Source organism: Orycteropus afer, unplaced genomic scaffold (assembly GCF_000298275.1).
Source record: "Orycteropus afer afer isolate SDZICR_OR568_19922 unplaced genomic scaffold, OryAfe1.0 scaffold00070, whole genome shotgun sequence".
NCBI classification, from domain to species: Eukaryota; Metazoa; Chordata; class Mammalia; order Tubulidentata; family Orycteropodidae; genus Orycteropus; species Orycteropus afer.
In genome coordinates, this window is record NW_006921657.1 from 3,536,244 (window position 1) to 3,546,925 (window position 10,682).

The window sequence follows — 10,682 nt, forward strand, 5'->3', positions numbered from 1 at the left end:
AACAATATATATAGTGAAAGTTTTCTGAAACCTTGTAGATGTTTAGAATAATGGGTGGCAATTTTGTTGTTCATATGAAATATTATACAAATGCTATCCTTCCTGGAGTCTGAGTCCTTAAACATTTCTTAGTAAAAATGATCAAATTTAATTCATTATTCTCCATAAGGTTTTACAGACATTTGAGAGACTCTTTCCTGGGCAATCTGTATACAGATGGTCTCCTGTTTAGGACAGGGCTCCGTTCTGAGGTCTATGACTCCATTGTAAGTAATTTTTTATGTAAGTTGAATACCTCTATACTTTTTTTTCCCTCATTATTGCCTTTTATTATCAGTATCTCCATAAATCCAATCTTTGTCTTTGAGGGTTAGCATTAGAATGATAACATCAGCAAATTACATGCTGCAATATTGCGTGTAGTACATTTTACAAACAATAAGATATATCTCCCCCTAAAAAAAAGAACGTGGTGAGCACGGGTTGTGGTAACTCAAATACTGCCAAGTATCTGTAAGAACCAATTACCATCCAGTCAATTCTGATTCATAGAGACCCTATAGGACAGAGTAGAACTGCCTCACAGGGTTTCCAAGGCTGTAAATCTTTACAGAAACACACTGCATATCTTTCTTCCACTGAGCAGCTGGCACGTTGGAATCACCGCCATTTCAGTTAGCAGGGGAGCACTCAACCACTGCCCCATAGGCTCCTTTGTAATCCAAACCAAAAAACCCAAACTCACTGCCATGGAGTCAGATCCGACTCACAGTGACCCTTCCTTGGGTTTCCAAGGCGGTATCACTACGAAAGTAGATTGCCCAACCTTCCTTCCCAGGAGTGGCTGGTGGGTAGCCTTCTGGTTAGCAGTCAAATGCCTTAGGCACTAGGCCACCAGAGCTTAATCAGAGGCAAAAATGCCCCAGTACCTGGATGGATTCAGTTCATCAGTTAACCAAATTAACCATTTGTCAGACTTGAGGATTGATGAGTTTGAGAAGCAAATAGGGACCAAGGCAGAAGTTGGGGTCCCAAATCTGGACTTCTCCTGAATGCACTCTTAAGCATTTTGATGATATCCTGACAGCTGGTAAAGATGACGTTAACCCATCAATCATCCTGAGGGGTTTTCCTGTAATGGTGAAGAAGGGGCTGTGCTGCATTTTTACATATACCCACTCCCGAGTCTCCTAGAGAACATGTGTGGATGGCCAGCTTACGGGTGGAGCCAGGACCTGGGAGCGAATTCTCTTGAGTGAAGGAGCCAAATTTGTAACTGATGAGTAGGTTAACATGCTGGTAGGGGTAGAATTCTGAGCTCCAGCACCCTTGCCTGCTACAAGCTGGTGAACATCCCTCCTCCAGTGCTATGAAGTGATCTCTCTTCCTGACCATCCTTCTGACAGGCCCTCCCACTGCCTAACCTTTGCACTCTTTCTAATTGCCCTGATCTCATCCTGACCTCCATAGCTGTGTTTAAAGTCCACCTCTGGGGAACACACAGATTGAGAGTTCCAGATAATCCCTCTTCCAGTCCTGGCTGACATCTAGCCGGGTAGGCTGTGTACCTGGACTTCCTGGGACATTGACTGGGGTTTGAGGAGAGACCTCTGATCTACCTGGCCACAGGATGAATCTGGCCATGGGCTGCTTGATTTTGTGGCTCGGCCTGGGGGGTGGCCTGGCTCAGAGTGATACCAGCCCTGACGCTGAGGAATCCTATTCAGACTGGGGCCTTCGGCACATACGGGGCAGCTTTGAATCTGTCAACAGCTACTTTGATTCCTTTCTGGAACTGCTGGGAGGGAAGAATGGAGTCTGTCAATACCGGTGCCGATATGGTGAGTGCATGTTTCTCTTTCCATAAAACCATCACTGTAGGGGACCTGGGGGCAAAGCAAGCAGGGTTACAACCTGTCATGCGCTTTTTCCTATTGACTACTTCTTTGGTAGGGTTGTCAGATTTAGCAATTAAAAATACAGGACACCGAGCAAAATATGAATTTCAGATAACAATGAGTAATTTGTCAGTGTAAGTATGTCCAATGCAATATTTGGGACATAATTATACCTAACAAATCATTTCTTATTTATCTGAATTCAGATTTCACTGAGCTTCCTGTGGCTTTCAAGACTTGTTCCCTGGGGCTATTTTGATGAGTTTATTCTGAGGCAGGTAACCTAAGCAAAGGCAGCATGGGGTGAGGAGGGAGCGTGACAGGACTTGATGAGGGGTTCCCAGGGATGAAAACTGAAGCTGGGCAGAGGAAATTTTGCCTCAGGGCCAAAGAGTATCTTCAGTAGCTCAACGTCTTCAGTAGCTCAGTGCTAAGCTTGGCGATGAATCACCTCCCCCCACCCCAACAATGGAGCACCTTTCTCCCTGCTTTGTCTCTGATCTGCATCAGTTTGCTATGTCTCCCAAGGGAGCTGTCGCTGACACTGCACCTCAATCAGCCATGGAAGGCCTTCTGTTGGCAGGAGAGGTTTGCTGTCAGCTGTTTCTGCTGCCAGAGATCAGTCCCTGAATGGGCCTGGGGCTGTCCCTTTGGGCTGGGACCAGATGTGGAGTTACGAAACAGGTAACTCTACCTACCTTGTCTGAGTTGTAAAGAGGGTACGTGGTGCCAGGTGGCCAAAGAGGGATCCCTTGGGACGCCTCTTCCTTCAATCTGCACTATAAGTTAATGTAATGGGAGCAGAATTCGGAGTCTTGGCCTCTGAGCTGGGAAGCCCAGTGTTACTTCAATTGCAAATACAAATACTGTCTAAACCCCACAAAGTCTCTTGTAGCCTTAGCTTTGCAGTTTAGTTTATCAAATGTTCATCGCGAAATCAAAGATAGAAATGGTGAGTCATCTTAGCCTAGCAGGAAAACAGATTTGAGAAATACCTTCTCCACATGCTCATTGGATAAAATGCAATTTAGAGAGAGATTCCAGAAAGTTGGACTCACCCAATTACATGTGTCTTCCTCTTTTTATTTATCTTAGAGCAGGGCAAATTGCTTCCTTATAAACTAAGAGTGAATAGGAAATAATAACCAATCATAGTTCTAGATCCAAAAGTTTTGCAGCGTAGAGATTTTCACGACATTGCTCACTGCTCTCCAGTCGACTTCGACTCACAGCGACCCTTCCTTGGGTTTCTGAGGTGGTATATCTGTGGAAGTAGATTGCCCAACCTTCCTTCCGAGGAGTGGCCAGTGGGTTTGAACCTCCAGGCTTCTGGTTAGCAGTCAGTTGCCTTAGGCACTACACCATCAGAACTCCCATTCACGACATTAGGTTGAAAAAAATGAAACTGCACATCCTATATGAAATTTTCATACAGTAAAAGGCTTGGCCTATGCTAGGATAAAAGGAGCCTCAATGGTGCAGTGATTCGGCTGCTAACCAACAGGTTGGTGGTTTAAACCCCCAGCTGCTCCATGGGAGAAAGACGTGGCGGTCTGCTTCCGTTAAGATTTACAACCTTGAAAATGCTATGGGGCAATTCCACTCTGGGTCCTATTGGATCTCTATGAGTTAGAATCTATTCAATGGAAACAGGTTTGGGTTTATGCTAGAACATTAACTCCCATCAGACCTGTAAGTCACACACTTGTCCAAGTTGAACCGGACAATGGCGGAGGTGCTTCTCTTCACCTCATTTACATTGATGGGCAGGAAATGTGTTCACTGACTTCAGGCATTTGAATTGACACAACACAAGACTGATAAGTGTGATTTTAGCTAATAAATAACCATAGGAAATTTTTAGAAAATAAGCACCCAACCTTCTTCTTTCTTCTTCAGCAAAATAGCATGAAAAGACTTCAGCAAATTTTGGTTGCAGAGCCTTCTCTGGGCAAGGTCGATATTCCCAGCTGGAGGGGGATGGGGTTGGTCAACAGAGAACAGGAAGACAAATAACTCCTTGTTTCCTCGTTGTGCAAAACAGAGCTTGGTAAAGGAGGAGCTCAGAAGTGGAGAACAGTGTTTAAACCTTGTTATCTTTGAAACAGAGTCCCTGGGGTAGAAACATTAACATGTTTTGTTGCTGATCAAAAGGTTGGAGGGTCAAGTCCACCCAGAGGCCCCTTGGAAGACAGGCGTGGAGTCCCACTTCCAAAAATTCAGCCACTGAAAACCTCGGGAAAGCAGTTCTGCTCTGACACACACGAGATCAACATGGATCAGAATCTACTGGAAGAAAACTGATTTATCTCTGAAACCCAGTGGAACCCAGAATCTGGAGGCGGTGCCCAAATAGTACAAAATATCATGAATCAAGCAACCTTTTCAGCAGATAACAGCTAATAATTAGCTGGGTGTCTGTTCTTTTGTGATACACCTCTCATGTATAATGTACATTGAATCACCTGGAGTGCTTGTTAAAACAGATTGCAGGGCTTCAAACCAAGTGTTTCTGATTCAGAAAGTCTAGGATAGAAGGAGCCCTGGTAGAACAACTGTTAAGCACTTGGCTACTAACAGAAAGGCTGGAGGTTCAAATCTACTCAGCTGCTCTGCGGTAGAAAGACCTTGGACAGCTGTTTCCATAAAAGATTCCAAAAGTAACAAACCAAACCCACTGCCATTGATTTGATTCTGACTCATAGCCACCCTAAAGGACTCTTTACTCTTTACAGGAGCAACTGCCACATTTTACAGACAAGAAAACCCTAGGAGCAGTTAGACTCTCTCACATGGAGTTGCAATGAGTTGGAACTGATTCTATTGCACCCCAAAACAGGTCTAGGGTGAGGCTGAAGAATTTGCATTTCTAAGAAGTTCCCAGGTGTTGCTGACAACAGCTGGTGCTGGCATGCACTTTGAAGACCATTGCTTTAAGGACTGCAATCTTTTGCCAGAAGGAACAATTTAGCAAACAGAATGCAAGGGAAAATGTTCTATTTGTTAGTTATTTACTGCTACTTTAACAATGGTTCTCTACCTTGGCTGGATGTTACAATGACCTGGGAGCTTTCAAAATTCCTGATACCCAAACCAATTAGAATAACTGTGGCTTGGACGTAGATAGCAGTACTTTTTAGGTTTCCCGATGGATTACAAAGTGCAACCAGGATAAAAGAACACTCTTTAGAAAGTGTTTCTTTAGACAATTTCAGCCAACACGTTAAATTATTCAGGCAGGTAAAGGTGGTTTTGTATCCTGGTAGGCCACAATAGCATGTGAACAGTATTTTCCACACTTTTTATGTCTAAAACAATTATTTTTCACATCAGTACACACTATCTCTACTTGTCAAAGACATGTTTCCAAACTGTACATGGTACAATTGGTATCTGTAATGGAAATTATATTCCCTTGAGAATCTTTTAAAAAATAGAGATCCCCTATCCCCATCCCAAGGGAGCTCTGGTGGCGTGGTGCCTAAGACACTTGACTGCTAACCAGAAGGTTGACAGTTCAAACCCACCAGCCACTCCTCAGAAGGAAGGTTGGGCAGTCTACTTCTGTAGCGGTACCACCTCAGAAACCCAAGGAGGGATCGCTATGAGTCGGAGATGACTTGACAGCACACAACAACAACATGGTAAACAAACAAGCAACAATCAAAAAACAACAACAACAACAACAATGAAAACCCATTGAGGTTGAGTCAATTCCAACTAACAGCAACCCTATAGGACAGAGTAGGACTGCCCTATAGGGTTTCCAAGGCTGTAAATCTTTATGGAAGCAGTCTGCCACAGAGCAGACTGAAACCACTGACCTTTCTGTTAGCAGCTGAGAGCTTTAACCACCATGCCACCAGGGATTATAGATGTATGGTGGTGGTGGTGCTATGTGCCATGGAGTCGATTCTGACTCATGGTGACCCTATAGGACTGAGTAGAACTGCCCCATAGGGTTCCAAGACTGTAATCTTTAAGGAAGCACAGTGCCACATCTTTCTCCCAGGGAGTGACTGGGGTTCAAACCATCAACCGTTCTGTAGCAATTGAGTGCTTAATCACTGTGCAATCTGAGTTCCTTCAGGTATACGGTAGGACCATGGAATCTACTTTTTAAAAAATAATTTTTTTTTTTTCTGATTTGGGTGAAAGTTTACAGAGAAAACTGGTTTCCATTCAATAATCCACACACATTCTGTTTTGTGACATTTACTACAATCTCCACATTGTAATAGCATTCTTCCTACTTCCTCCATGCACCTACCCCTTCCTTTTGTCCCTCTTTCCCATCCCCTTCCACCTTCCTCACTCTATCCCTGGGCAAATCCTGTGCTCTTGATCTCATATGCTTCTTTGTTCTAATGAGTGCATACCCTCCTGATATCACTGTTCATCGTATAGACCCAGCTATAATGTAGCTGACCATTGTGTCACAGGGTTTAAATTCAGTTCCTAGCTTAAAAGGCGTCTAAGGGCCATAGTCTGAGGGGTTCTATCAGTCTTTATCAGACCAGTAGGGCTGATCTTTTTTATGATTTTGAGTTTTATTCCACATTTCCCCCTACTCTATCCAGGACATTGTATTGTAATCCCTTTCAGAGCAGTCAGCAGTGGTAGCTGGGCACCAACTAGTTCTTCCAGTCTCAGGGTTGTGGAGGCTGGGGTTCACATGCTCCATTCATTAGTCCTTTGGACTAATTATTGGAACCTGCATAGTGCCTAAGGCATTTGACTGCTAATCAGAGGGCTGGCAGTCCTTGAACCAGACTTTGAAAAATACTAGCAATGGAAAATAATGAGCTTTGGATTTGGCAGACAAATCCTATTATTGGTGACCTTGGGCAAATTACCCACCACTTTCAACCTTAATTTTTTTCTCTCTCTCTATATATAATACCTACCTTGCAAGATTGTTGTGGGAATTAAAGATAATATATAAAAGCATTTAGATATCTGTGGATTATGGTAGGCACCAAACAAATTTAATAAATATTATGAGAAGGATAGTCAAGTGAGCATAGTCTTCTGGTTCTCTTTCAACATAAAATGAAGAACACAGAAATCCCAGTGGCTGGCTAATGCTCTCTCAGTCTGGAAGAAGTCCTTTGAAGGAATGATGATTTAAGCGGTCTCTGCTCTTATGAGGAAGGAGCCTTGGTGGTACAGTGGTTAAGTGTTTGGCTGCTAACAGAAAGGTCGATGGTTCAAACACACCAGCCACTCAACAGGACAAAGATATGGTAGTGTGCTTCCATAAAGATTCACTCACTGCCATCAAATCAACCCCAACTCATAGCACCCCCTCCTTGGGTTTCTGAGGCAATATCTCTATGGAAGTAGATTGCCCAGTCTTCCTTTTGAGGAGTGGCTGGTGGGTTGAACTGCCAGCCTTCTGGTTAGCGGTCTAATGCCTTAGGCACTACGCCACCAGAGCTCCTTCTGTAAAGATTACAGTCTTGGAAACTCTGTGGGGTTCTATTCTGTCCTTTAGGGTCACTATCAGTCAGACTCAAGTTCATGGCAACTGGTTTGGTTTTTGGGGTTGCTGCCTTTATGAAGGGGTCTGGGAAGAGGGTCCCTGGAACAGAGTTTCTGTGTCTTATAAACCATGATTTAAGACATTGTCCACCCTCTCACAATTTTATAAAAGGACTTCACTATAGATTTCTTCTAAGAAAAAGTATCTTCAAATACCAATTTTCCTTCATCTGAAAAATTGTTTTTATTGTGGTAAAATAGGTGTGTGTGTGTGTGTGTGTGTGTGTGTAAATATTTGCCAATTTAACATTTTAAAAAACTGTGATAAATATATACGTAACAAATCATTTGCCTTTTCAACATTCTTCACCTACACCATTCATTCAGTGACACTAGTTATGTTTATCATGTTCAATCATTATCTATTTCCAAATTTCCCCCTTACCCTTAACTGAAGCTTGGTGTCACTGAAACAGTGAGTCTCCCTTTTCCCCTCCCTCCTTCCCACCCTTGGAAACCACTAATAAACCTTGGTCTCTTTGCATTTGCCTATTCTAGACATTTTATACGAGTGGTATCATACAGTATTTCTCCTTTTGTGACTGATTTACTTTGCTCTGTACAATGTTTTCAAGATTCATCCATGCTATAAAATGTACCAAGATTTTATGTCTCTTTGTGGCTGAGTAATACTCCATTGTGTGTGTGTGTGTGTATACATACATACATATATATATATATAGTTTACCCATTCATCTTTTGATGGACATAAAAATTGTTTCCACCTTTTGACAATTGTGAATAGTGCTGCAATTGGTGTACAAGTTTCTATATGTGTTCCTGCTTTCAAGACATTGGGGTATGTTCTGGTTACCTAGTGGTGCTCTGACAAGAAATATACCATAAATGGGATGGCCTTAAAAAACAGGAGTTTATTCTTACAATTCGGAGGCTTTAAGTCCAAGTTCAAAGTGTCAGGCTCTAGGGGCTGGGTGAAAGCCCCTCAACCTTGGGGTCCAGCTCTGCCTCCTGCTCCTGGCCCACTGGAGCTAGAGGCTTTTCTTCACTCAGACAGCTGCTGGCTGCTGAAGCTGAGAAGCCCCAAGGTTGACAAGGAAAAAGGCACAGTCCCGATGTTACCAAACCACATGGCAGGCCATTAGCTTAAGTCCATTGTAAGTCCCAAGGTCAGCAGAGCATAGCAAGCTGCTGAGCAATGACATGGCTACATGCAGGGTCCAAGCATGTCATAGGCTAGAGACCATTCCCCCAAGCAGACCATATTTCCTAAGGCAGCTACTCAGCTGCTCACAGTAGATTCCACCATGGAGTTGATTGCCAGTCTCATCATGGGGAATAATTACCACCAGCTGCCCAGCCACTCAACCAGGCCCAGCCAAGTTGACACAGAAATATAACTACCACAGGGTATATACCAAGGAGTGGAATTTTTGGATCATGTGGTAGTTCTCCACCATGCATCTGTGAGTGTGTTGTACTGTCGTGGCTTGCATGTAGCTGCAGTGCTGGAAACTGTGCCACCTGTATTTCAAATACTAGAAAGATGTATAACTTGTGTTTTATTGACTATGCAAAGGTATTTGACTGTGTAGGTCATAAAAATTATGTATAACATTGCAAAGAATGAGAATTCCAGAACATTTAATTATCCTCATGAGGAACTGTATAAAGGCTAATAAGCAGTTGTTCAAACAGAACAAGGGGAGATTCAATGGTTTAAAATCAGGAAAGATGTGCATCAGGATTGTATCCTTACATCGTATTTATTCAGTCTGTAGGCTGAGGAAATAATCCAAGAAGCTGGACTATATGAAGAAGAACATGGCATCAGGATTGGAGGAAGACTCATTAACTACCTGTGATATACAGATGACACAAACTTGTTTGCTAAAAGTGAAGAAGACTTGAGACACTTACTGTTGAAAATCAAAGACTACAGCCTTCCATATGGATTATACTTCAACATAAAACAAAAATCCTCGTAGCTGGACCAATAAGCAATATCATGACAAATGGAGAAAAGACTGATTGTATCAAGGATTTCATTTTAGTTGGATCCACAATCAATGCCCATGGAAGCAGTAGTCAAGAAATAAAATGATGTATTGCATTGGGCAACCTGCTGCAAAGGACCTTTTTAAGTGTTTGAAAGCAAAGATGTCACCTTGAGGAGTAAGGTGCACCTGATTCAAGCCATGATATTTTTATTGCCTCATTGAATGCAAAAGCTGGACAATGAAGACGAAGATCAAAGAAGAACCACTTGCATTATGGCACTGGGAAAGAATACTGAATGTACCACAGAATGCCAGAAGAATGAATAAATCTATCTTGAAAGAAGCACAGGCAAAATGCTCCTTAGAAGGGAATTTTGCACAAATTTGTCTCAAGTGCTTTGTACATGTTATCAGGAGGAACCAGTTCCTAGAGAAGAACATCATGCTTGGTAGCTTAGAAACCAAAAAAAAAAAAAAAAAAAAAAAAACAACAACTCACTGCCATTGAGTTGACTCTGACTCATAGCAACCACTCCTTGGGTTTCTGAAGAGGTATCACTACACAAGTAGATTGCCCAATCTTCCTTCTGAGGAGTGGCTGGTGGGTTTGAACTGCCACCCTTCTGGTTAGCAGTCAAATGCCTTAGCACTATGCCACCAGAGCTCCTTGGTAGCTTAGAAGGTCAGTGTAAATGAGGAAGACTCTCAATGAGATGGATTGACACAGTGGCTGCAACAATGGACTCACACATATCAGTGATGGTAAAGATGGTGTAGGATAGGCAGTGTTTTGTTCTGTTGTATACAGTGTCACTATGGATTGGAATTGACTTGATGGCACCTAACAAAAATGACAATGGTAGTTCTATATTGAACTTTTTGAGGAACCACCAAACTGTTTTCCATAATGGCTGTACCATTGCACATTTTCCTTTCCTACCAGCAATGTATAGGCGTTCCAATTTGTCCAGATCCTTGCCAACACTTGTCATAGCCATCCTAGTGGGGATAAAGTGGTATATGATAATGGTTTTGATTTGCATCTTCCTTCTGGCTAATGACATTGAGCATCTTTTTATGTGCTTGTTGGCTATTTATCTATCTTCTTTGATGAAATGTCTTTCAATTCCTTTGCCCATTTTTTGATTGAGTTGTCTTTTTGTTTCTTTCTTTTTTCCTAAGAGACTTTTTTTAAAATTTTATTTTATTTATTGTGATTTGGGTGAAGATTTACAGAGCAAATTCACTTTCCATACAGCAGTTCACATATACTTTGTCTCAT

At 42.4% G+C, this 10,682-nt stretch overlaps 1 protein-coding gene across 1 annotated transcript in view; it reads left to right on the forward strand.

Annotated features, from left to right (window-relative positions):
- The first annotated feature begins 1,630 nt into the window (after nucleotides 1-1,630).
- Nucleotides 1,631-10,682, forward strand: part of PLA2G12B (phospholipase A2 group XIIB) — a 34,773-nt gene continuing 25,721 nt past the window's right edge. The window contains exon 1 of the mRNA XM_007940628.2: nucleotides 1,631-1,841. Coding sequence (XP_007938819.1) covers nucleotides 1,631-1,841 — 211 coding nt within the window. The remainder of the gene's footprint in view (nucleotides 1,842-10,682) is intronic.